Raw genomic sequence first — 23,941 nt, 5'->3', positions numbered from 1 at the left:
AACCCTAACCCTAACCCTAACCCTAACCCTAACCCTAACCCTAACCCTAACCCTAACCCTAACCCTAACCCTAACCCTAACCCTAACCCTAACCCTAAGTCTCTCTACCATCCTCTTCGTCCCAACTGTCATGGTGATTGTTAAGACAACAACAAATGATGACGGAATCATGCTAAGCCCAGTGGCCACAGCGTAGATAATCACCTCCTTGTTATTGTCAAACGTATTCGCCCCGAGGACGATGATAGCACAAATAACCGCTGTAAAGAAGAGGAACATCGCAAGTCTTGATAACTTCCGCTGTAATGGCGTCCCAATATTCGTACCGAGGATATTGCCAATGATGTTCCCGACCAGGTACGTAAAGGCCATCACGTAGGCTGCTGGGCTTGCTGACCCATCAGCTCTGCGCTTAACCTCCAGTCCGCCAGACTTGTTCTCTCGTAGAGCCGCAGCAATGGACCCTATTTCAGTGTGCATTCCTGATCCAAATACTACACCTCTTGCGCGGCCCTTTGTTACTGTAGACGAGGCATAAGCGATATTCAGACGGTCTCCAGGCCCGGTGTCATCGTGAAACATGTCGTTGGCAGCTTTGCGAACTGGTAAGGACTCTCCGGTGAGTAAAGCTTCGTCCGTTTCAAAATTGACCGCTTCTATGATTCTTAAACTTCTTAGCATGCACGTACCTAACCGCAGCAATGCGGTCTGCCTACCTTATATCAGCGGGAACTGTGTTCCCTGTCAAAACTTCAACGAGATCTCCCGGGACCAGATTCGATGTCTGGATACTATGAACCTGTCCATCCCGATAAACACTTGCACTCGGCGAGCTCAAAGTCCGCAGGGAATCCATTGTCTTGCCCGCTTGGAATTCCTGCACAAATCCAACGACAATATTAAGCACCACCACGGCAGCAAGGACACCCCCTTCTATCCACGCCTGGATGCCGAAACTCACGCCCGTAGCCATGATTAAAATCTAAAGAAAGCGTCTCAGCAACCCGTGTCTCACAAATGTAGGCGCGGTGTGTGTAGTAGTCTAATCGTACCAAAGTCATTGCATTCGCAATCTGCTTGATCAGGATCTCAAGCGGTTCCGTAGATGATACAGCCCCGATATCATTCGGACCATACTGGTCTATACGAGCCTCTGCTTCGGACGCCGACAGACCATTTTTGGGGTTTGCATTTAACTCAGTAGCAACGTCTTCCCAGGTGAGTGCGTGCGCGGGCCGCGTTAAAGGTCTGTTGCCACACCCCGGGACACTGGTGGGCGTGTCACCGTTTGCCCGTTCCTTGGACATGATATTAGAGAAAAGGAACTTGACAGAATGCCAGAGTAGTGAAAGATGAGAGCCATCGCTAACAGGGTTGAGCCTAGACGGCTTATTTATGAGAAAAAGTTTTGCATCCGTGGGGAATGGTGAATTTTTGTTCTTGATGCCTTGCTATGGGGAAATTTTTCTCCTGTGAGTGTCTACCGTCTGTGTGTCTTCTCTTAACTTCCGTGTGTAGAATGGTGGCCAAGAAGAACCCATTGTTGCCAAGATCCCATCTTGAGGCCCGAGAAGACGTTTGTCATGTCGAGAGTGAAGAAGCCACTGATCTACTCGTCGTCTTCTGAGATTGGATACCCTGGGAGGATTTCTCCTCTTGGCTTCCTTATAGGGACTAGTAGCCATGGAAGGTTCTTATTTTTGGCAGTATTAGTCAGTGAGGCTTCGTTCATATCAATACTTCACTGTTGTGGAAGAAGTGAAGCCTGGAATTCGAATGTTAGGAAGTTATGTGGAGGTGGTTGCAGCCTTGCAGTTGGCCAGGCCTCGATTTTTTGGTCGTGCTCCATGTTTCTGGCCTTGGCAGTCAGGTATACCCTTTATAGCTATTTCAAGCCACAGCAACGTTCTCAATATTAATGGATGGAGATACTCATGTACTTAGTAACTGCTTATTAGGTACTTATAGTTAGTGAGGTACTTGAGTATACTTATAGCGTACAACTATTAATATAATCAGATTCAAAGAGCTTCTAGGGAACTTGAATCCATTATATCTTGCAGGTTTTACCATGCATTTCAAAAATCCGCGTATTATATTCTGCTGATTAATAGGCTTGGCGGTCCTGTGAAGGGGATGAGTGTCACGCATCCGCGTTCTTGAGGTGACGTGACCTGTATACACTTGCAGGACCTCTTTCACAACGCTCACCAACTTCTTACACCCGACCAAATGGCAACAATAGCCAATAATGTTAGTATCTTGTCGCCAAGGAATCGAGGTATGGCTCACGCCACCTCTAAATCAGCTGGCGCGAGCTAGTTATGATTCTAAAGTTAGTTTACGCCAGCTAATAAGCATACAGGCATATCTTATATCAAGATTATAATTAACTCTTACTACTCTGGGTGCTTTATCTAATCTTGATATATATAGTACTATCTAGTAAAATTCCGAATGATTCTCTCGACCCTCTTTTCTCGGATCTAGTCAGTTTGGGCACCAGCTTTAGGCAAGAACAGGCTTGGATCTAGGGAATCGATAGTCTGGCTCAATCACCAGGCATAATCTAACCAACCATGGACCATTGTCATTGGAATTAGGGTATTGCACGTTCACTCTCCATCGCAGAAACTATTCAGATCCGCATCTCGTTTAATGAAGTGTATCTCTAGTATAATTGGCGTACTTGAAATAGTCCCGTTGAAGATTATGCGTCAATCCCAAAAATCCCTCACTGATTAGTCGATCCTACAGTGAGTCAAAAGCAAGGAGTTCTCATCGTGATAGCTTGCAAGGCTCAGCATTTACCCTTGACGTGATCAGGATAGATTTGAACGGAACGTGTGGCCTAACCTTTCCATCGACATGTGGTATACTTCCAGGCTATTTCAGTCAGGACAGGTCACAGGACACACATTCTCTCCAGAGCTCATGGTCGTCGAATCAGATTCCAAACTTATATACAACATCCAAACCGTCTTCCTCTTCTTTTTGTCGGCTAATAGAAAGCGGAAATCTTTCAGTCAACACCAAGGGATCGATATATCATAATTCTGCAGAGGCAACCAAGACCTCGTGCACTCCTATATAGGAAGGATCTGTCAGAGGAACTGCATGACAGCCTGACCAGAAGGGCGTCGGCTGAGGCAGGCGTCAGCACCCACCACGGTCCGCCCCCGGGAACCACCCTCGTGGGGGTCGAGGTCCTATATAAGACCCCTAGATACTCCAGTTCTACAGATCTTTAAGCAATTCATTCTGTTTCTAACAGAGTTATCTGATTAGTCAAACTAGAATTTCACTATCACGTTGACATTGCTTGGTAGTTGTTAGATCCCTGGCGTCGTTTGGTGCCCTACACAGGCTATTGTCCATTGTTGTCTCTATGCTGGTTTATCGTTGCCAGACGTAAGTGGTCGCACTGATAAGGCTTGGATGTTGTCAGGGATTTTTCAAGGTGGTGGGGCTAGGAAACCTAGAGAGAGGCATGTGGGTAATATGACTCAGTTGAGTTCAAGATAAGACAACGAGGATTAAAAGAAAGACACATGTGCTACGTACTAATCAAGTCTAGCGCATATGGCGCTCCATTCCGCTTCCCCGCACACCGTTGGAGTTGATAACCCCTAAGACCCATGTACCAATATGGTTTGGCTCCTGGGGTCTTGGGGTCATGTCGAGGGCCTTCACGGATGCCTCGTTACCAACTGCTGTTTGACATGCCTCCGCACAACTCCTACTCGAACACACTACCGCCTGGGCGAACAGGCCATGCTTGTGTGCAGTGTAGACACAGGTATACTGCAATCTCCCTTCATTCCATGCCAGGCAGAGTCCCCTCGGGGTTCCCGGAATAACCGACGGCTTCGCCGAAGGAATGATTCGAGTCCAGCAGTTCATGCCACTGACGCGATACAGGAAACAGAAATGTGGAGGCTTCACATACGATGTCAAGTGCCAGCCATGTACCAATCGCAATGTCGAATGCAGCTTCCAGGAAGAGGTCAAGGAGCTGCGCCTCAACCCCTACCTCCGCCTCAGGTCTTCGCGATCGCCTTCAGCCAATTTCGATGATCCGCGCATAGAAAATACTCGCGTTTCTGCAGCTAGTTCTTCATCTTTCTTAGTCTCAGATCCGACCGCGTTGGCCAGTGGGGCTGTACAGCTGGATGCCCGACATGCTTCACCAGCAGAGGAAGCCCTTCCGAAGAAGGTTGATTCGCTACAATCACGGTTTGCGTTTCTATCCTCGATATATATTATATTGGACTCGTGTCTAACAGGATGCTAGTGTCGCTGAGTTAGAGCAAAGACTCGGCATAGCCCACGGCGGCATTGCAGACTACGTGGACACTGCTCCACGCTCCCAGGCGAGAACATCGCTTCTGCATCATGCCAAACCTGACCAGACTCAACAGAGCTATGATTCCCCTTCGTCGGTTCCGTAAGTCGAAGAGCCGCCCAAGTTGTTGCGATACCCCGGCACTGACATGTCCACGCAGTGTAGGCTTACTATGCAATTCCAACCCACAAAGCTTGCCCAGCCCCCATGGAACTGTCAACACCGATGGACCATTGAAAGCGTTGAACAGTATGCAAAGGGAGGATCCTGGTGCATTGGAAATAAATGATCCGATCACTCGCTCAGTGCTGACAGAGGGTGAAGCGCATGTCATATTTCGCCTGTGAGAATTATCAGAACTCCTGTGCAATACCGAAGCTAATTGAAGCAGTTATTTCTCGAACTGCCACCTCAATGTGCCATTGCTTGATGTAAATGTTGATGCTGAAATTGATCGCGTACGATCGAGGAGCGCTTTGCTGTTCATTGCGATACTCTCAGTCGGTGCCCGGTTCTGGAGTGCTTCTTCAAAGTGCGGAGCCCCATCCACCTGCAACTGCACCTACTTGGCTAATCTATATCAGAAGCTCTTGCTGGCTGCATCCTCGGTATACTGACCTTGTCCGGCTCCTCGATGCTGAAATCATGCGGGTCACACTGCGCCCTAGACATGAGGACCAACGCCTCGAAACAGTGCAGGCACTAATGTTGTGTGCGCACTGGATGCCCTTCGATCTTGCCCCGGGGCCGCAGCGTTATCAATCACGGTTTTCTGAAGCTGGTGCGTGGCAGTGTCTAGGATTAGCTATACGGTGGGCGACATCCCTGACGCTGGAACGCAGCTGCCATACCAGCTTCCTACACCCTGAGACTGTCACCCAGGAAGACGCACGGCGATTTCGGACGATGCTGTATCTTGTGGAGAGCGATCACTAGTGAGTACTCTGGCTGACGCCTAACCTTTCTTGTATATACTCATTTCCTCACCTAGCCTCGCACTCTCTGCTCGACGGCCATCGTATCTCAATCCGAAGCCCCTCTACGACGTGCTCACCAACTTCCTTGGATGTAAGTACGTACAGGCTACGGACACCCGCTTAACAAGTCTTTTTCGAGTAGCTTACAGCACTCACTTTACTGAGTGTCGACCAACAACCATCGAGAGTGTCGAAGCCTTTGACCACGATGTGCAGCTGATCGAGCGACGCTTCATGGCGCGCCAGGGCGATCAATCAATGGATAGATTCAGCCAACATTTCCCTTTTACCTCACTGCAGTGGTATCGGCTGTCATATGCCTGCGCTTTTCTTGATGCCACCGATCCATCTCAACGGACGGGGAAGGTGTTGACATGGGCCGTAGAATGGGCGAGCCAGATCCTCGTTCATTTGTCCAAGCCATTGTCTGCCATTAGGAGTCCATTGCAGGTGCAGCTGGAGCCTGATCCGAGTGTGGTTGACATGATGTCCTTTGCTATTGACCACTATTATGTCGTTATTGCGTATGCGGCCTTCTTCCTTGTCAATAGCTGGCTAGTGAGCCTGATAGACAGTAAGCATCCGTTCACAGCGACATAGCCCAAAGCTAAGCATCCACAGTCAATCTCCGCCCTCATTCCTCGCCCCAGCCGAATGAAATCCCCGTTTCAGGAAACATAGACCCATCTGCTTCTTTGCTCTTCCGGCTTGTCGACGTTGCCGCCCGTACGCTGGAGGCAGCCAGCCCGCCCGAAGGGCACCTTGCACGCCGCTACTCGACACTTCTGCGTGGTATGGCAGGGCTGATATTATCTGGTAACACCCAGGCACAGACCAACAACCCTTCCTCAAGTAACGATTCGAGTGCTATATTCATGGATGCCAACAATTTTGCGCCAGAGCAGCTGCAGAACCATTTGGGTGAAGACCTCTGGGAGATGTGGCAGCAAGCGGGACTGGAGCCGATGATCTGGTCGAACTTGTTAGATACCATTTAATGCTCATAGCCTAGAGCGTCCATCGTATATATAATCAATCAAATTGGTGGCTAGCGATCAGAAGGTTACATATTTAGTAATGTTGGCCAAATCTTTTGCTGCCCAGTATACCTTGAAATAGCCCATTCACCCTTCCAGCTAGCAAAATGACAAAAGGTCTTTTCAGCTTGCGACTCGGGCCACTGTGCCTGGGGAGGGTCTTTCCTCCTCGTCTCCTCTGGAAAACCACCTCGTAAGGAGGCTCGACTGGTCCGACAAGATGTCCATGCCAGCCCTCGTGTCCCTTACATAGGGTATGAGAAAAACTTGTTTTTCAATAATATTGCATTCTTGCAGGCGAAATACGCCACTCACAAGACTGGTCCCCTAGCTGCCTTATTCAAGCATGTGAAATGAGTAAATACAGAGTTCAACTTTTAAACTTTTGTTGATTATCATTATTATACTTTTGTTTTCTCCACGGCTATTAAAGACCCTCATCACTCGCACTGTCGAATTCTGTCTGCCAAACTCTCTGCGCTTTCTCCCGCCATACAGTGTCGACAGCATATCTGAATACAAGATGCAGGGAAATTATATCAAGCGGGCCACCATCGAGGAGCGGGTGAAGAAGATAATTGCTGAGCAGCTCGGTGTGAAGGAGGAGGAGGTTAGTAACCCTGCCAATCTATAAGGTCCGGTTAACCGTGGTTTTCACAGGTCACCCCCAATGCAAGCATCGTTGAGGACCTCGGTGCCGACTCTCTGGATACTGTTGAACTTGTTCTGGCACTTGAAGAGGTAAGAAATACCATAACAAAGTTCTGAATCTGATTCCAAATTCATGGATTGAATGGCTAGGAATTTGACAACGATATTCCCGATGCAGAGTGTGAAAAATTCACCACTGGTAAATATTCTTACCTCTCTCTTGATGTAGCGGGCGCTTATTATGACATTTACGGACAGTTCAAGCGGTTATCGACTATATCAGCCAACACGCAGCTTGAACAATTGATATCCTCTACTACTGTTGATAATTGAAGAATCCGCTTCAAACCAGTTACTATGGTATTGGAAAATGAATAGTTCGAGAATTAAGTCAGTAATTTAATTTACAGATGACAATGATCCAGGAATTTGTGCCTTGCCGTATAAGATTGAATAAGACACCCTGCATATTTCACTTTGAATATATATATGAATCGACGCCCCCCGATCGTACTACCTAACAATCTAAACCCACCAGCAAGGGAAATGCAAGCAACCGAAATCGCCCCCTTTCCATACCCCTTGGGCCTGGGGACCGACATCTGCCACATTCCCCGGATTCGACGGATCCTTGCAAATGAGAAACCACAATACGCGGAGCAATTCGCTCAGAAGATTTTCGGTCCTGCTGAGCGTGGTGAATTCAACTCTCGGTATCAAAAATTATTGCAGTGCAAACGAGACGGTTTGGAGACGGTACCGGCGAGCGCGATTGATAGTCTTGTACGCGACAAATATGATCAAAAGCTGTGGCAGCTGTCCAGCTGGGTTGCTGGTCGGTAAGGACGCCTATTTGGCCGCATAACCGCGAATTTATGCGCATTTGCTGAGTTATAATATAATTAGGTTTGCAGCGAAAGAAGCGGCAATAAAAGCGGTCTCTCCACGGCGTCTCAAATGGCACCAGGCGGAGGTAGTGGTTCGGGCAGGACAAATGAAGCCATTGTTGGTCATCCATGATGCGCAATCTATACAGGCCGACGGAAGTGCCACCGATGGTAGAAGTGTCCGAAAGCGTGCTGCACAGCTTTCGATTAGCCATGATGGCGAATACGCTATTGCGACAGTGCTGGCTGTGAACGATGCTCCAGTCTCATGATAGATACGAATTTCGGTCGTGGATGTATACTGTTCTGGCAAGTGCCCATTCAGAATTTCAATACAAACACATCATTGAGCATCTACAATTGGATTATTGCATCCTCGAATGTCGTCTTCGACGATACTTTCAGCACGATTCGGGAGAGGAAAAATGAGAGATTGGGGCATTCTGTATACACCAATACATTTACCCTGTTCGTACACTCCACTGGCGCATTCAGAGCTGCTTATAAAGGGCTTTTTAAGCTATTTCTATTGACGGCAGTTGACGACTTCACATTTCGCTATCGTGGATGGCTCAAGCTGCTCCATGGCTCAGTTAACCTGATATTACCCGGCTTGTCTGCCAATCTCGGAGTTAAATTATTGAATATCATGATGCTTTGGAAGGCATGAGGGAGCCTAAAAGTCAATAAATATGTATTCTTAACGCACGTTTGTGGAGAAATCCCCTTCCAAATGCCTGAGCCAGCCCAATGTGGACAATTATCTGCATTCTTGTCGATCATTGTCATGGCAGTACTGATGGCTCATATTGCATAGCTAGCAGTAGCATCGTCGCATACCCGCGTCACCGCCAACAGATACTCTTCGTTGAGGCGCCGGCCCACAAGCTGTACAGCAACAGAAGCCCCCTCTATGGTCTCGGGTTGGTATTCCTTCCAGATGCCCGCCTCCGTTTGGTTTCGACACTTGTACCCCGGCTCGACATGGTCGACCGCTGAAACCTGGGTAACCGGGAGAGTGGTTGCGCAGTAGTCCAGCACGTTCCACAGACTGGTGTAGTTGTCATATGTAAACTTGTACTTCTCGCACGCGGGCCACGGGGTACAGGGCATCAGCAGAGCATCGATCTCGCGACCTGTGCCGGTCGTATTCTCGGTCGCCGCCCACGCCTGCAAGACCCGTTTGGCGTACTCAGTACGCTTGGCCTGAGCTTTCCAGAGATCGGAGACCGTGGTTGGGCTTTGCCTGTTGCGGCCCACCATTTCCTCGAGCATTTCCATTCCGCGGGGCCAGGGTTCTTCTGTTCTGGCGAGGGTACTGCTCACTGTATCTGCTGCGGCGGAGCGGTACAGCGCGTGTTTGAGGGTATCCGTATAGAGAGGATCATCACTAGACTACTAGTAAGTTTATGTATCTGCATAACCTCTGGGGGTACCCACATGCGGAAGTCGACGACCGTATGACCTGCAGCTTCCAGGGCCGCCTTTACTTGATGCAAAGCGCGGGTAATTGGGGGTAGAGGCTTCACAATTCCGTCGTCCAGAAGAAGGCCCAAGCAAAGCTTCTTCGGTATCTGTGCCTCTCGATAAGGGATGGGTAGACAGTCCGGATCAGCGGCCATCCAAGGCTGGGTTCCCAGAACTGCCCTGGTCCACATCTCAATCGCGGCCAACGACCTTGCCATGGGCCCGACTACATTACTGACTGCCTCTTGACCCTCCATCCCGTCTCGGATCCCAGAGATGGGAAAGCGACCTGAGGAAGGCTTGAGGCTGTATAGATCGCAGAACGAGGCAGGGATTCGGATAGAGCCTCCTACATCTGTTCCAACACCGAGAGGAGATCCATGTAGAGCCAATAACGCGCTTTCTCCGCCTGACGAGCCACCGCTGGAAAGAAATCTATTATATGGGTTGGAAGTGTAACCGTATATAGCATTGTAGGTCTAGACAAGTGGGTCAGCTTGGCCCAAGACCATGTATGTTTGTCGGTATACAACGTACCTCGCCGGCCATCATGGCTGTTGGGACATTGGTCTTGCAGAATAACACCGCACCGCATTTCCTCATGATATTTGTGATTGCTGCCTCTTCGCCCTGCTTTGTTGGACTATTTGCGAACGCCGTATATCCAATGGTTGCGTCAGTTCCTTCAATCTGGAAGCAATCCTTTAGGGAGACTGGGAGGCCATGTAGAGGACCACGAGGCACACCCGTGGCGGCATACTCAGCATCAAGCTGTGCTGCGGCATCAAGAGCCAACTGGAAAAAAATTTCACTGAGGCAGTTGACAAGTTGCTGTGCAATGGCCGCTCGCTTGCAAAATGCTAGAGTTACTTCATATGAGGTGTATTCCCGGCGAACGAGCTTCTGCACCAGTTCAACCGCGTCAGTCGCTGTTATCTCCAACTCTCGAGTTGTAAGAATGCCACATTCAGCTGGCACTGCGCGGACGTCGACTTGGGAATCCTGCAACTGACATGATGGGAGCTGCCATTCTGGCGGGATAGCCCCGTCGCGACTTGCACCCTTGCCTTGTGCGATCTCCTCCCAATGCATGATGAAGAAGGAATACGGGAGCACAGCTTATCAGACTACCAGGATACCGTCTCCAACAAAGAGGGGACGAAGCCTTGGCCAAGCCTTTTATCCAACGGCTTCCCCGACGGCGATAGGGTTTCCCGATGGCCACCACCAGTCAGTTATGCCATTTGCATTGACACAGACTTATTTGACCAACTTCTCGATTCCCAAGATATCCCAAGCAGAAGCGAGATATACTGTCTCCTTTGTTATTTCCTTCTTCTTGTCGATGTCTCACTCTCCCAATCCACCCGACATGTCCTCCAAAGACAAGGCTGGCTCTTCCGACATGGCAAAACCAGAGCACGGCGATGTGTCAAATGGAGAGATGGCAATCAGTGAGCACACTATCTTTGAGCGAAAGATGGCATTGGTAAATGCCGAAATCGATAAGCTGGGGTTTGGCAAGTACCAGATGTGCATTTGGATGCTGTGCGGCATGGGGTACTTCATCGACTTGGGCCTGGTGCAGGGTGTTGCTCTGATGGCCACAGCTGTTTTGTCAGTGCCAGAACCTATATCTTACATAGTTCCACAACTGAGTTTCACAGCCAGGAAATGAACGTGCCGTCCGAAAAGCAAGGCCTCATCTACACCTGCTCAAATGCAGGCCTAGCGTACCCGCCCCTTTGACTATCCAAAACTTGATCTCGGGCTGACAGAGGCAGTGTTGGGGCATTCGGATTCGGTATAATCACAGACATCATCGGCCGCAAATGGGCCTTCCAGCTGACATGTCTCATCACTGCGGTATTCGCCATGCTCATGGCCGCAAGCCAGGACAACTACGGCGCGATCTGCGGGATCTACTTTCTCTCCTGTGTTGGCCTAGGAGGCAATATCCCCATTGATGCCACAATTGCATTGGAGTTTCTGCCGAAGAACCGGCGTTACCTGGTAGCGTTGTTGAATATGTGGCAGCCGATTGGCGTCGTCGTCGCGTGCGCCATCGCGTATGGCACCGTCGCGAAGTACAGATGTGCCGTGGACCTACCTGCGTGCATGGCAGTCGCAGAGGGTGAGCTCTGCTGCACAATGTCAAGCAATATGGGGTGGCGATACTTGGTCATTATCATCGGAGCCATGGCTCTTGCTATTTTCTCTGCGCGCTATCTCCTCTTCAGCTTCTACGAGTCGCCAAAGTTCCTTATCAGCCAGGGCCGAGACCAAAATGCCATCGATGTACTACACAAGATTGCCAAGTTCAACAAGGCTGAGGCCCCTGCATTGACGGTCGAGGACTTGCGCCAGGTTGGAATCGCTACGGGCTTCAGAGAGCAGCAGCAACAACAGACCGGCGATGCTCGTTCACCGACAAACATCGTCACGGACATGATCCGGAGGCTGGGCTTCCTGCGCGGTCTCTTCCTCAGCAAGCTTCAATTGTTCAGCTTTATTCTCCTTAGTCTTGCTTATATGGGCAACTACTGGTCCTTCACCCTGGCCGGGTACTTCCTCCCGATTGTGCTGCTCAACAATAACGTGGACAGCGGAGCCCACGATGTCACTGAAACATACCGCCAATACGTATACATCTACCTTCCTGGTGTGCTAGGAGCGGTCGCTGCTCTGTTCTCTATCCAAGTTCCATTGTTTGGCCGAAAGTGGTCGCTCGTCATCTCGGCCGCCCTACAGGGTCTGTCCATGGCCATGTACACCCAGGTTAAGACTACTGCGGGCTACGTGGGTCTGAATGCGCTGGAGTATATAATGCAAAGCGTAAGTTAGACAATGAAGCGAAAGACACAGTATACCCCATGCTGACCCGTTGCTAGTATTTCAATGCGGTGTTGTATTCAGCTGCGCCTGAGATGTTTGATACGACCTACCGTGCCAGCGCAAGCGGTCTGCTATCCTGTTTCGGTCGTATTTCAGGCATCGTCGCCCCTTTTGCTGGGCAGAAGTACATATCTGAAGGCGGGGCCGGCGTTCTTTGGCTTGGTGCTGGTGGTATCTGGCTCGCTGCGTTTTTGCTGTGCTTCCTCCCGATTGAGATGAGGAACAAGCAGATGAACTAATTATGCTGTAATGGAGACTTCAGTATGCAGATGTCTGTTATTTTATAGTTACGGCGTTTAATTACTTTACAAGCTGAGACTTGCGTTGCACAAGTATATAACAAATATGTATCTAACAGTTTCGGAATATATATTGTATACCACTTCATGTAATCAATTATCCCTCTGCATTAGAATCCAAGCATTTCATGGTTCCATATGAGATGTGTATCATATTAAGGTAAACGATTGGCAGACAAGCAGTGGAAGCTCCTCTACTCCAAGAAATTTTGCTTCAGGGGCCGATAACGCGTCGGCATCACCGATGCCATCAGCCTCCAACTTCCTGGGTCGGCCCCATCGGCAGTCCCGATGGAGAAGGCTTGATAGCAGCGGAGTATCAGAGGCCCATTGCGGGGAGCATGGGGTAGATACTTGAGAGCTCACTGTCCGCCGCTTATCTTTGTTATTTGCGTAGTTGGCATTTTGGTTCCCGACTTTCATATTTACTTCCACTCTCCAAAGCCCAACTACACAATGGCTGCTTCTCCAGACCACACAGACAACGACGATGGGGCCATCGCAGCCAAGGTCAATGGCTTCCATATCACTGAGCCCCAATTTCCGTCAACCACCACTGCTGCCTTGCAGGTCGAACGGCATGATTACACCGACCTCGCCCCAACAACTCGCAAGCGCGCGCATGCCATGGAAGGCTTCGACGAGATCTACACCGACATTGTCGACTACATCGTCCGCTGCACGCACCGAATTTGGGACGAGCGCGATATCGGCCTAATCTACACCCACTACACTCATAATTGTGTACTCTACGGCACCATGGCGACAATCTACGACCGCGAGGCCGTTGTCCGGGATACGATCCAGCGGCTCGTCTCCCTTCCCGAGCGTCGCGGAATGGCCACGCAAGTGCTTTGGAATGGAAACGACAAGGATGGATTCTATACCTCGCACCTTGTAACCGGCGCGGGCAGACACTCCCAAAACGGCCATTTTGGTCCTCCCACCGGCAAGACCTTTGTGTCGCGCACGATTGCAGACTGCATGGTTTATCGTAATCGGATATACCGTGAATGGGTTGTAGCCGATACCATGGCCATAATAAAGCAGCTGGGTCTGGACCCCAATGTGTTCGCTGAAGAGGCTGCGAAGGGGCTCTTCGACAAGGGCCTGGAGTCAATCGACATCGGTGAGAACAGACGTCTCATCGGCCAGCAGATGCCCGAATGGAAGGCAGATACATCGATTGCGAACAACGAGGTCGAAAGACAAACTCTGGAATGGCTGCACGACATGTGGAACTGTCGAATGTTTGGCCGGGTCGAGAAACACTACGCCCCCAACGCCCAGTACCACGGACCCAAGATGACGGAGCTATATGGACCTGCTGCCGTTCTGCATCAACATCTAGCACTTTTGGGTTCCATCCCTGATGCTGCGTACATGCCCCAGCATATCTGCTCTAACCCCTGTGAGGAGGGCGGGGTGAAGGTCGCTGTGCGCTGGGTCATGGAAGGCCACCATTTGGGATATGGCATTCTGAGTGAATTGGGAAAGCCAACGGGCTTGAGGCTGCAGGTTATGGGAATCACTCACTATCATTACAAGAATGGCCGGGTGGTGGACGAGTGGAATGTGTACGATGAGCTGTCGCTGTTGACCCAGATTAAGCTGGGGCAGATGGTCGAGGCGAAGCACAAGTAGGAAGATTTAATAGACAATGACATACACTGTAACTGTTGTTCCTGATATTAATATTTGATAATTAACTCAATTCTAGTATTGGCTCTGAATAGAAACATACAATATGCGTATGCGGCAAACATACGATAAAGATGAAGTGTATATTTTAATGAACAACGACACGATAAACTGTTCAGACCATTTACCGTACAAACTGGTCCGCAAAGTCTGCGCCCAATCCCACCTGCTCGTAATGTTTCCTCGCCGCCTGCAACTTGCTAAACACGTCTTCAATCCCTAATGCAACCCCGTCTACATCAACGTAAATATAAGCCCCCGTTACATGGAACAATGTGACCATCTCTTCTACCCCCTCCGGCACCTCAAGTGTATGGATATCGCCAGGGGGTTCAAATGCGTAACCACCTTCATCAGCCCACCAATCGTGTTCGAGATAATGCCAGCGTCCTCGCAGAACCGTTGCATGTACAGGACCGGTGTGTCTGTGCCTCGAGAGAATGCCGCTCTTGCGCACGCGAAGGATATTAACAAAGTAGCCGTGCGAGACATTGAAACACAGCGGCCGGAACCAGACGTCTTTGGCCTGTGGGACCCAGAGGCGCTCGTCGCATTCGAGATCAAGAACACCAGAGACCACAAGATCCTCGGGCACAGAGGGGAGTTTTGCGCCTCTGTATGCGGCTTTGGAGAGGTCACCTTTTTCCATTGTTCTGGCTCTGTCAGCTACCTCGCTAGGGAGGGGGATGGGAATGTTGACTCCGTACCTGGATCTGAATTAAAAATCTATGTATTTAATTAATAACCCCGCGTCCATCATTCGACGTTTATACGAGGGTATTCTCCGCATATCCCGGTTGTGCTGGCGGCGAACCCGACGCCTCCAAAGGGCCATCGGGTTCTCCGTCGGCGAGAACAGCGAGGCCTGGAATTGGTGCAGTGTACTTCGATTTAAGATTGCGACCTACTATGTTACATGCTCAGTTATCTCCAACAATCTATGTGTTTCTCATCCGGCAAAATGACAACAGACGAGTTTGTTGCGAGTTCTCATATCCTCCACCGGTCCTTCTCCGAACGGCCGGCCAAGATTGTCGCTGGCGATGGCATCAACCTCGTCTTGGAAAACGGCAAAACTGTGATTGACGCCAGTTGCGGCCCGTCAGTTTCCTGTCTTGGTCATACACAGCCTGAGATAACCGATGCAATTGTGAATCACCTGAAAAATGATATCGCCTATGTCTACTCAGGGTCGCCGTACACCAGCAGCGCGGCAGAGGAACTCGGAGATATACTCTTGTCACACAAACCCGGTGGTCTATCAAAAGCGATATTTGTTAATTCTGGTAGTGAAGCTACGGATGCAGCGCTTAAACTGGCCATTCAGTACTGGCATGAGGTGGGACAACCGCAACGGACACACTTTATTTCCCGAAAGCAGAGTTACCATGGCAATACCATTGGTTCACTTTGTGTCTCTGGCCATGATTCTAGGAGAGAGTTCTATCAGTCTTTTATGTCTCATAATGTGTCGTTCCTGGATCCCTGCTATGCGTACCGGATGAAGGAGCCCAACGAGTCAGACAAGGAGTTTGGTGAACGACTTGCCCGCCAATTCGAGAACGAGATCCTGCGAATAGGCCCGAATAGAGTTGCTGGGTTCATTGCCGAGACCGTCAGTGGTACTACATTAGGATGCCTGCCTCCGGTGCCAGGATACTTCAAAGCCATCCGTGATATCTGCGACAAATATGGCATCTTGTTAATACTCGACGAGATCATCTGCGGCATGGGGAAAACGGGCACAATGCATGCATGGGAGCAGGAGGGCATCTCCGGTCCTGATATTCAGACAATTGGCAAGGCCCTTGGAGCTGGCTTCGTTCCTCTTTCCGGTGTATTGCTACATCAAAGAATTTTTGATGGCCTATCTGCAGGGTCTAAAAAGCTCGCACATGGCCATACGTTTCAGGTACCACCCATGCTGTATATACTGACTACAATTGCTAATCTGATATCGCAGGCCCATCCTCTTGCCTGCGCTGCTGCGGTTGCAACCCAGAAGATCATCAAGCGGGATAATTTGATCGACCGCGTGGCCGAGATGGGGAGCAAACTGGAATTCCTCTTGATGCAAGAAATCGGCCCTCTTCCTCTGGTTGGGGACATCCGCGGCCGTGGGTTATTCTGGGCAGTGGAATTCGTCAAGGACAAACAATTGAAGACGCCTTTCTCGCCCAAGGTGGACTTTTGCGGTCAGGTCGTGCGACAATCTCTTGAGCTGGGATTGAACATCCTTGGTAACTTGGGTGTCACTGGTAAATATCAGGTTGACCATGTCCTCGTCTGCCCGCCGTATATCGTAACCGAGCTGGAGTTACAAGGAATTGTATCTCTGCTCAAGACTGCGATCGTGAAGACAAGCCAGTCTTTCCTTCTCCCCGGGCATACGAACGGGACGAATGGGTATTAGGCTTCGTATTTATTCAATAGTCAATTTTAATTTATTTACTAATGGACCAGCCATTCTATAAGTTGAGGTGTCATTTAAGTATCCGGAATGGGAGAAGCTCGGTGGATTGTGCAGTATATGTAATACGTCCCTGTTCCTCTGTCGGAAAGGGCGCAGCGTGATACTGATTGTAGAATAACCAAAATCCTCCAATGCGCATCGCCAAGTCGAGTGATTCCTTGATTCGAGCCCAGTTGGAACCGCATTGCTCCGCGCCCACGGTCCTTCCACCAAGTAACCAGTCAGCACGAATAGGGCCGTACATAATCTACGCCCGTAAGCCACGCCCGTAAGCCAACCCCGGCGCTCGGCGTCAGACGCAACTGCGGAGAGGGCTGACGCATAAAATGAAATGTTGCTCCCTGCGTCCGCGCAGACTACTTGGTTCTGCATGTCACCACTTTGGCTACACAGCATGGCCCGAAAGCAAGTTTGGTTTATCACCGGCTGCTCCAGCGGCTTCGGGGAGCAGTTTGTGCGCCAACTCCGCGCACTAGGTGACGACGTCGTCGCAACAGGCCGCAATGCTGAGACGAAGCTCGCCTACCTGAAGGACACGGGCGCTACGATCCTCGACCTTGATGTCACAGCTCCACAGGCCGAAATCGACGCCAAGTTCCAGCAGGCAGTTGACATCTATGGCGGTGTCGACGTGCTCGTTAATAATGCCGGGTTTATCCAGTGTGGCGCGGTTGAGGAACTCACGTTGGTGACTTGAATACACTGAGAATGGGCCCATTCTAATGAACATGACAGACAAGAAGATATGCAACGCTCGCTTGACACCAACTTCCACGGCCCCATCAACCTCACGCGCGCCGCGTTGCCGCATTTCCGCAGCAAGGCCGAAAAGGGCCAGGGGCTGATTATCTACATGGGCTCGCAGTCGGGATTCCACGGAGAGCCCGCCGGTGCTGCCTACTGCGCCAGCAAGTTTGCACTCGAGGGTATTATGGATTCCGGTTATTCCCCGCTGTCTAGTGAAAGCCCTTTGTTAATTCTTTAGGCGCCATCGAAAGCCTTTCCAAAGAACTTGCCTGGCTCGCGCCGGGCATAAAACCCTTAATAATTGAAGCCGGCATCTTCAGTACCGAAGTAATGAAAAACATCAACCACGTCCCGCACCGCGTTGAATTCTGGCGCCCGCTTAACGACGCGTGTCGCGTTCGAGGGGCAGGCAATTACCGCAACGAGCCGGGGAACGCGGTTGACCTGGTGTCGAAAGTGATCCAGATTGGTAAAGGCGTAGGTATTGCTGAAGGGAAGGACATTCCGTTGCGTGTGCCGTTTGGGAGTGACTGTGTTGGGTTTCTTCGGCAGAAGATTGAGGATTTGACCACGATTGTGGACGAGTGGGAAGACGTTGCGCGCAGTGCAGACTTTCCAGCGCATGGAGGGCCCATGCCTGCTTTGCCTGAGTAAGTCTACGCCATAGTGAAAGTAGCAGCTAGAGCAGCTAGAGCAGCTATTTCTAAATGGAGCTGAAGGCGAGCATTGCCTCGAGTGTATAAGTTAAAGAGGATTAATGTCCAGGGCTGAGAGACAATCGGGTTTGCGATGCTTGTCAATTATCAAGGGTACACCTCATATCCCCCTGTTAAACCCCTTCATTGTGCTGAGCTGGCGGGGAGGGAGCCAGTTACTCCTCTGGTTACGCTGAATGTCTCGCCTCGCCTACTTGCATAGATAGATTCCGCTGCAGCTGAAGCAGCCCCTGCCCCATTGCAGTTATATACCGGTAGCAGTTTTGGTTTGGATCCGGAATCGAGCGTTTGACAACCTGAAGCATGCCTGGTATCCCAATGATTATGGCTGTGCTGCTGGATATATTATAGATTGGAGCGGTGCCAGCGTTGGATAAAAAAACCGGCCGGTCGTTCAGCAAAACAAGCCACGTTGACTTAAGAGGTAGCAACCGCCACCGGCCATATCAAAAGCCGGTCCAGCTCAGCGATGTGTAAGCTAGAGACAGATCTCTGGATCTTCAATATCTCCTCCTTGAAAGCGCCCAAGTACCAGCGGTTTACCAGTGTGTTGACGACATAGAAATGGGCCAATATAGCCAGAGAAACCCCCCAGGCGTGGCCTGCTGCTCCGTCGACCTCCAGTATGCCAATAAAGACATCAGGAACCAGGTTAGGCCAACCTAGCACTGCAGCCTCCTCCAGGTTGTATTGAATCTCGGCATCGTCCGGAAGTCCCAGCTCGTTGGCCGTACATTGGAACACAGAGATAACGCGTGAATAGATACCTTCTAGAACGTCTATGGCCCTTGACGGTCCATCCACTCCCCACTCCGGTATGCTTGGAGAGGAGTCGGGCGTTAAATGAAGCTCGTTACTATCGGTAGACAGAAGGGTGGCGTGGAAGGCTTTCATATCCGTGACCGCTTGAAAAGCGCCCTGGGCGAAGAGCTGCAATTGAGGAGAGCAGTGGCTGAGATCGGGCAAGGATGAATCGAAAGGAACGTCCTTCCAGAATTCATCGCCATGGAAGTGCAATACCATCGGGCGCAAGCAGCTGGCTTTCAAAGCAGGCCAATGACCTTGTATCACTGTCGACACCCCGCGGACTAGGTGCAGCCAGTTCACCTCGGGTCGGTTAATTGGTGGCAGAACAGTCGACATGTCTGGAGGAGAAGCGGATTCACTCGTCCAAGAGGCCGGATGCAGCTCAGGCACCTGGAGGGATGCATAGACAAAGCCGACAAGGAGTAGGGAGCCAGCGCAAACAGCTTCGGCATTTGCGTTGGACAGGACGGCCACCTCTTTTCTGAAGTCCTGCAGGCCTTTCTGATAGTGATTCATTACAGACTGCAGCTCTATCTTACCCGAGGGGTGGTCCTCACCAGGTCCTCGCCTCAATCGATGGGTGACCAAGTGAATGCCACCCAAGGCGAGGAGTAAGTGCATGAGATAATGGTGCTTACCGGCGAGGCAGGGAATCACCCGCCGCCAGACAGTGCTACGTTTGGCGTGGAGAGACATCTCCTGAGCAGTATGCATATGGAAGAACTGCATAGACAGAAGGTCATCCATGCGCAGATCACCGTCCTGTGGTGCGGAGACACCGGACCGCCGCGTCGTTTGCGACTCCCATGCCTCTAGGTAAGATGGAACGGGTTGCGGACTGCTGATACTCCGAGGACGCAGCGGATATCGCCGCTCTCGAGAGGATCCGATCGGTTTGGGGGAAGCTGCTGGTGTATCAGGAAAGACACATTGCTCTTCGCGCGAAGAGCAGGAACCACAGACAGGACGAACTTCATCGCACTGTACCACATCCAAACCGACAGCGGGTCAGCCGACGAAAAAAAAAACAGGCGTTAGGCGTTCACTTGAGGGGTGATTGCAGAGCATAGACTTACTTTGACTCGTCGCGACTTGCAGGAGAAACAGCCCAGGCGAGATTTGCGGTGACGTATGCGGTGTCTTTTCCTTGTGTGCTGGCTGTTACGGCCTGCATCTGCAGACATGTGTGAGTTTGCGTCCAGATAAGAGCTCAGCATAATGATATTGATACATCAGAAGCTATTACGATCCGCTTGTGGGCAGGAGGTCGGGCGAGGGAGGTCGTGGTTCCAGGGGAATGACGCTGCCTGTTCCGGCCAGCTACGGCGGACTGCGAGGAGAAAGCCGAACATAAAACCTTCTATTTCACCGTATTTTAATACTATAAGATTATTTTTAATATTCAAGAATATTTTATACCTTTTATTTCTCAATAAATATGAAATATTACGAATTAATGATCCTGTTGTTGACCTTGCCAGCACTGCAGAAGCCGGCATTAATGGGAATAATAAGCTGATGTCTAAAGAGCTGCCAAAGAGAGAGCCTCAGGCGGAAAGTCCTCCTGCTGTGGAAACATGGAAGCCTGCCCACGAAATCAGGCCCACTGGTACACGGATTGAAAAATCCCTCCAGTGGAGAAGCGGTGGGCGCTAGCTAATATAGGACTAGCCTCTATCCTGGCCATGGCCCAATAGAATGATACAGCGACAAACAACTGCATTCTTAAATATCATATTGAGATACGGGCCCAGCTGGGCAGGCAGTTTGGATATGGGTACAGTTGAACGGGATGGTGAAGTTAGTCAAAGGGAGATGGGAGAACTGGAGGACTAAGTGTCCCTCGTGGATATCGGGTACGTTTCCTTTGATATTTTCCTGTCGTAGAGAATATATATATCAAATCTTCGGCCGTACCCCAGCACATAGTCCATTAGCCCCAGGGGCTCTGAAGCAGAACTATGGAAGGCCATCTACTATATACTTACTCATTTTACTTTCAATTTCCGTATCCAACCCAGCTAGGCAGTAACGCGATGATAAGTCTGGTGGACGGGTCAGAATATAGCGAATCCTTGACAGCCATTCTTGTGACAGTGTCTAGTGGTGATAGCTGTAAGTGTGTGCCCTGCCTGAAATGGAAATTTTTCTGACATCAAAAGGTAGGACAGGCTCGAATTTCATCCATCCGTTCCCCTGGGTTGACGAGCGAAATTCGAACATGATGGATGAATCCGGCAATTTGAACACGAATACGGCGCCGATATGATGACGTCACTGTTGTTGGGTTGGGTTACTCTGGCTCCTTCATTCAAGGACCCAGCCTGCTTTGTATTCTAGTATGCGAACAGAAGAGTTTGAAAATACCTTCCTCGCTGAACGTCCAGATTGTTCGACCTCGTTCTGTTCCAGTATGGGTTATCCGTCCGTGCTGGTTCTATCATACCATTATGATATGCTCATAGGCCGACGAAGAATCCTTCAAATGTATCGTTAGCGGGCTCAGGGTCAATTCCAGACGCTAAAATGAGGGTTTCTGCTGGAGGTGGAGGAATCCGTTCCATGTTCCTACTGGTTGTGTCGATCTTATACTGATGTAAAGCCGAACAGACGTTGTCGCTGACCTGGCAATGGACACGAATACGAGTAAAGGGGCGGTACAGAGGCATTTATATAGCTTGCTCACTACCGCTACATGCTCCATCATCTGGACAAGCATTTAGACACGCAACTCGATCAACTGGATGTTCAATATGCGACTTATGTCCCTGTGGCCCGTGTGGCTACTCGCTAACTGCGTGGCGGCTACAGGCGTGCAATGCAAATGTGTAAGAGCGTTGATTACCTTGCAATCGCTTTCAAAACTAACCATCCATCAAATGATAGGCTCCCTCGGATCCTTGTTGGCCCTCGGAGGCTGACTGGTCGTCCCTGAACCAGACCGTCTCGGGTCGTTTGCTCAAGACGGAACCTCCTGGTTCCGTCTGCTATATGTCCGAGCCGAATTACAATCAATCAGCCTGCGAATATCTGATAAGAAACTGGGCAGACTCGCGGTATCACTCGTCTAACCCGATGACGGTTTCCGATCCCTTGTGGTCCAACAGCAGCTGTACTCCGATTTACCCCAATGGAACCAGCGTGTCTGGAAACCCCAATGCAGGTGCCGAGGGATGCTCTCTGGGTTATTTGTCTCCCTATGTGGTGAACGCAACCACGGCCCAGCATGTCAAGGCTACTTTGCAGTTCGCGAGGAAGTACAATATAAGACTCAATATCAAGAATACTGGACATAACCCCGAGAAGAGGTAGGCTTATCCAACACCTGAATGCTAAAGATTATCGAGCTGACCATTTTTATAGTTCTGCCAGTGGAAGCCTGTCGTACGTAACTTGATTTGCACAAAAATGAAAACATATTACTGACAAAATTAGAATTTGGACACACCACATGAAACAGTTTCAAGTTCATCAGTCTTTCAGGCCTGAAAATTGCAACTCCACAACTCCTCATATTGCAGCAACTGTGGGCGCTGGTATTCAAGATGGAGAGCTCGTTGATCATCTAGCAAAGCGCAATCTAACAGCTGTCGTTGGAACTAGCTCGGTAGGCGCCCGACGCACGTTTTCTCTTTGAAAACGTACTGACGGATTTCCAAGGATGTTGGTGTTACTGGCTGGGCAACCGGGGGTGGTCACGGTATCTTGACTGGAGTTTATGGTATGGGCGCTGATAATATCGTGGAGGCCGCTATTGTTACACCCAGCGGTGAGCTCATCACAGCCAACGAATGCCAAAACAAGGACCTCTTCTGGGCGATTCGGGGTGGAGGCGGTGGTACCTTTGGGGTCATTTTAAGTCTTACCGTCAAGGCCTTTCCCACGCCATCAATGTCGACAGCTACGGTGTCCATGAGTGCTCGTAATGGGACATCTGGTAAGGTATGGTGGAAGATCATTTCTAGCATTCACAAGGAAATGACCATCCTCCAAGACGCAGGCGTGATGGGCTATTACACTGCTGGCGGGGAGCCTTACAGCTTCCAGTATACGATGTTCCAGCCCAACACAACTAATACCAAGTCAATTGACCGCCTGATTGAGCCACTCACGAAACATCTTCAAAGATACAACGAGACTGTGGAGTCGTCCTCATCCACCTCTTGGTTACCTACTTGGGATCTCATCCAGAAGATCGCACCGGTTGGTGGCGATGCCGGTGTCAGTCGTGGAGCGCGCGCCACTCGACTTCTTCCTCGTCAAATAGTTGAGGATCCAGACTCCCTTGCAAAGTTGTTTGAGGTCATTGGGGAGAGAGATGAAACCGTCGCAGTAAGTTATCTTCATTACAGCCCACGAAGCAAATACTAAAAGAAGTTCAACCTGGCAGGATGGAGTTTCTAGTCCCTCTATTTCGGGTACCATGACTATCAGTCACAAGCCAGTTGATAGCGCCTTGAACCCGGCTTGGAGGAATGCCGCTGTTCACTTGATCAGTGGTGTTGAATGGAACGATACGCTGCCTTCTTCCGAGGCCAGACATGCTATTGCGCGTGTGACAAATTCGACCGGATATGCCATGCGACAGCTGGCGCTCGACTCTGGCGTCTACTACAATGAGGTATGACAAGCCCGTTTGTTCACATACTGCTATTCAGTTGAGGAGTACAATACTGACTGTGATCCCAAGGCCAACCCCTGGGAGCCTGACTGGCAGTGGGCTTTCTGGGGTCCCAACTACCCCCGAATTCTTTCAATCAAGAAGAAGTACGACCCGGAGAATCTTTTGTGGTGCCGCCACTGTGTGGGAAGCGAGTCTATGGTGCAGCAGAAGGATGGCTCACTCTGCTCCGCGGTTTGATTGACTTGCAAAAGGTAGTGGACCAGGTTATAGGTCTGAATAGGCTGGAACGTGTGGCCAAGCTTATATATTATGCTT

The 23,941-nt window shown here is 50.2% G+C and overlaps 13 protein-coding genes across 13 annotated transcripts; 9 read left to right on the top strand and 4 right to left on the bottom strand.

Annotated features, from left to right (window-relative positions):
* Window positions 1-217: 217 nt before the first annotated feature.
* ASPVEDRAFT_895247 (uncharacterized protein) lies at window positions 218-1,334 on the bottom strand (the record flags this gene model as incomplete). The annotated part of the gene is made up of 4 exons (XM_040818644.1): window positions 1,053-1,334; window positions 717-982; window positions 327-673; window positions 218-300 (listed from the first exon to the last, which is right to left on the bottom strand). Exons 1-4 carry the CDS (start codon window positions 1,305-1,307, stop codon window positions 218-220), a joined length of 951 nt encoding a protein of 316 aa, XP_040671657.1. The 5' UTR covers window positions 1,308-1,334.
* A 2,313-nt stretch (window positions 1,335-3,647) lies between these two features.
* Window positions 3,648-6,408, top strand: ASPVEDRAFT_154023 (uncharacterized protein). Its single transcript, XM_040808387.1, has 8 exons — window positions 3,648-3,799; window positions 3,922-4,236; window positions 4,295-4,447; window positions 4,506-4,688; window positions 4,737-4,877; window positions 4,930-5,280; window positions 5,337-5,896; window positions 5,944-6,408. Exons 1-8 carry the CDS (start codon window positions 3,696-3,698, stop codon window positions 6,318-6,320), a joined length of 2,184 nt encoding a protein of 727 aa, XP_040671656.1. The 5' UTR covers window positions 3,648-3,695; the 3' UTR covers window positions 6,321-6,408.
* A 315-nt stretch (window positions 6,409-6,723) lies between these two features.
* ASPVEDRAFT_870959 (acyl carrier protein) lies at window positions 6,724-7,404 on the top strand. Its single transcript, XM_040817976.1, has 4 exons — window positions 6,724-6,969; window positions 7,020-7,100; window positions 7,161-7,209; window positions 7,269-7,404. The coding sequence occupies exons 1-4, from the start codon at window positions 6,883-6,885 to the stop codon at window positions 7,307-7,309; spliced, it is 258 nt and encodes an 85-aa protein (XP_040671655.1). The 5' UTR covers window positions 6,724-6,882; the 3' UTR covers window positions 7,310-7,404.
* A 152-nt stretch (window positions 7,405-7,556) lies between these two features.
* On the top strand, window positions 7,557-8,169 carry ASPVEDRAFT_32236 (holo-ACP synthase; the record flags this gene model as incomplete). Its single annotated transcript, XM_040810582.1, has 2 exons — window positions 7,557-7,849; window positions 7,917-8,169. The coding sequence occupies 2 exons, from the start codon at window positions 7,557-7,559 to the stop codon at window positions 8,167-8,169; spliced, it is 546 nt and encodes a 181-aa protein (XP_040671654.1).
* A 532-nt stretch (window positions 8,170-8,701) lies between these two features.
* ASPVEDRAFT_895241 (uncharacterized protein) lies at window positions 8,702-10,481 on the bottom strand (the record flags this gene model as incomplete). The annotated part of the gene is made up of 3 exons (XM_040818643.1): window positions 9,902-10,481; window positions 9,322-9,843; window positions 8,702-9,292 (listed from the first exon to the last, which is right to left on the bottom strand). The coding sequence occupies exons 1-3, from the start codon at window positions 10,454-10,456 to the stop codon at window positions 8,702-8,704; spliced, it is 1,668 nt and encodes a 555-aa protein (XP_040671653.1). The 5' UTR covers window positions 10,457-10,481.
* Window positions 10,482-10,808: 327 nt separating this feature from the next.
* ASPVEDRAFT_895235 (uncharacterized protein) lies at window positions 10,809-12,583 on the top strand (the record flags this gene model as incomplete). Its single annotated transcript, XM_040818642.1, has 4 exons — window positions 10,809-10,981; window positions 11,032-11,097; window positions 11,149-12,199; window positions 12,256-12,583. The coding sequence occupies 4 exons, from the start codon at window positions 10,809-10,811 to the stop codon at window positions 12,496-12,498; spliced, it is 1,533 nt and encodes a 510-aa protein (XP_040671652.1). The 3' UTR covers window positions 12,499-12,583.
* A 431-nt stretch (window positions 12,584-13,014) lies between these two features.
* Window positions 13,015-14,202, top strand: ASPVEDRAFT_895234 (uncharacterized protein; the record flags this gene model as incomplete). The annotated part of the gene is made up of 2 exons (XM_040818641.1): window positions 13,015-13,068; window positions 13,129-14,202. The coding sequence occupies 2 exons, from the start codon at window positions 13,015-13,017 to the stop codon at window positions 14,200-14,202; spliced, it is 1,128 nt and encodes a 375-aa protein (XP_040671651.1).
* A 181-nt stretch (window positions 14,203-14,383) lies between these two features.
* On the bottom strand, window positions 14,384-14,908 carry ASPVEDRAFT_138599 (2,4'-dihydroxyacetophenone dioxygenase family protein; the record flags this gene model as incomplete). The annotated part of the gene is made up of 1 exon (XM_040807508.1): window positions 14,384-14,908. The coding sequence occupies one exon, from the start codon at window positions 14,906-14,908 to the stop codon at window positions 14,384-14,386; it is 525 nt and encodes a 174-aa protein (XP_040671650.1).
* A 312-nt stretch (window positions 14,909-15,220) lies between these two features.
* On the top strand, window positions 15,221-16,672 carry ASPVEDRAFT_87217 (uncharacterized protein; the record flags this gene model as incomplete). Its single annotated transcript, XM_040818006.1, has 2 exons — window positions 15,221-16,171; window positions 16,223-16,672. 2 exons carry the CDS (start codon window positions 15,221-15,223, stop codon window positions 16,670-16,672), a joined length of 1,401 nt encoding a protein of 466 aa, XP_040671649.1.
* Window positions 16,673-16,753: 81 nt separating this feature from the next.
* ASPVEDRAFT_45339 (uncharacterized protein) lies at window positions 16,754-17,472 on the top strand (the record flags this gene model as incomplete). The annotated part of the gene is made up of 1 exon (XM_040813263.1): window positions 16,754-17,472. A coding segment is annotated over exon 1 (298 nt), but the record flags the coding sequence as incomplete, so codon positions are not given.
* Window positions 17,405-18,478, top strand: ASPVEDRAFT_45337 (uncharacterized protein; the record flags this gene model as incomplete). The annotated part of the gene is made up of 2 exons (XM_040813262.1): window positions 17,405-17,658; window positions 17,718-18,478. Coding segments are annotated over exons 1-2 (593 nt in total), but the record flags the coding sequence as incomplete, so codon positions are not given.
* A 134-nt stretch (window positions 18,479-18,612) lies between these two features.
* On the bottom strand, window positions 18,613-20,219 carry ASPVEDRAFT_138581 (Zn(II)2Cys6 transcription factor domain-containing protein; the record flags this gene model as incomplete). Its single annotated transcript, XM_040807507.1, has 2 exons — window positions 18,613-19,983; window positions 20,079-20,219. 2 exons carry the CDS (start codon window positions 20,217-20,219, stop codon window positions 18,613-18,615), a joined length of 1,512 nt encoding a protein of 503 aa, XP_040671646.1.
* A 1,536-nt stretch (window positions 20,220-21,755) lies between these two features.
* ASPVEDRAFT_87214 (FAD-dependent oxidoreductase) lies at window positions 21,756-23,863 on the top strand (the record flags this gene model as incomplete). The annotated part of the gene is made up of 7 exons (XM_040818005.1): window positions 21,756-21,830; window positions 21,889-22,310; window positions 22,366-22,386; window positions 22,438-22,609; window positions 22,663-23,334; window positions 23,393-23,623; window positions 23,693-23,863. The coding sequence occupies 7 exons, from the start codon at window positions 21,756-21,758 to the stop codon at window positions 23,861-23,863; spliced, it is 1,764 nt and encodes a 587-aa protein (XP_040671645.1).
* Between the last annotated feature and the right edge of the window lie 78 nt (window positions 23,864-23,941).

This window comes from Aspergillus versicolor, assembly GCF_001890125.1.
Source record: "Aspergillus versicolor CBS 583.65 unplaced genomic scaffold ASPVEscaffold_9, whole genome shotgun sequence".
Taxonomy (NCBI): Eukaryota; Fungi; Ascomycota; class Eurotiomycetes; order Eurotiales; family Aspergillaceae; genus Aspergillus; species Aspergillus versicolor.
The sequence above is the reverse complement of the archived record's forward strand: the minus strand, read 5'-3'. Positions and strand labels throughout refer to the sequence as shown.

What these genes read in the sequence shown, in the direction of transcription:
- ASPVEDRAFT_870959 (XM_040817976.1), top strand. Translation starts at nt 6,883, where the DNA reads ATGCAGGGAAATTATATCAAGCGGGCCACCATCGAGGAGCGGGTGAAG. An exon ending in TTGTTCTGGCACTTGAAGAG is followed by an intron (nt 7,101 to 7,160) that starts GTAAGAAATACC and finishes TTGAATGGCTAG; the next exon opens with GAATTTGACAACGATATTCC. An exon ending in GTGTGAAAAATTCACCACTG is followed by an intron (nt 7,210 to 7,268) that starts GTAAATATTCTT and finishes ATTTACGGACAG; the next exon opens with TTCAAGCGGTTATCGACTAT.
- ASPVEDRAFT_154023 (XM_040808387.1), top strand. Translation starts at nt 3,696, where the DNA reads ATGCCTCGTTACCAACTGCTGTTTGACATGCCTCCGCACAACTCCTAC. An exon ending in TGTGTGCAGTGTAGACACAG is followed by an intron (nt 3,800 to 3,921) that starts GTATACTGCAAT and finishes GACGCGATACAG; the next exon opens with GAAACAGAAATGTGGAGGCT. An exon ending in GCGCATGTCATATTTCGCCT is followed by an intron (nt 4,689 to 4,736) that starts GTGAGAATTATC and finishes TAATTGAAGCAG; the next exon opens with TTATTTCTCGAACTGCCACC.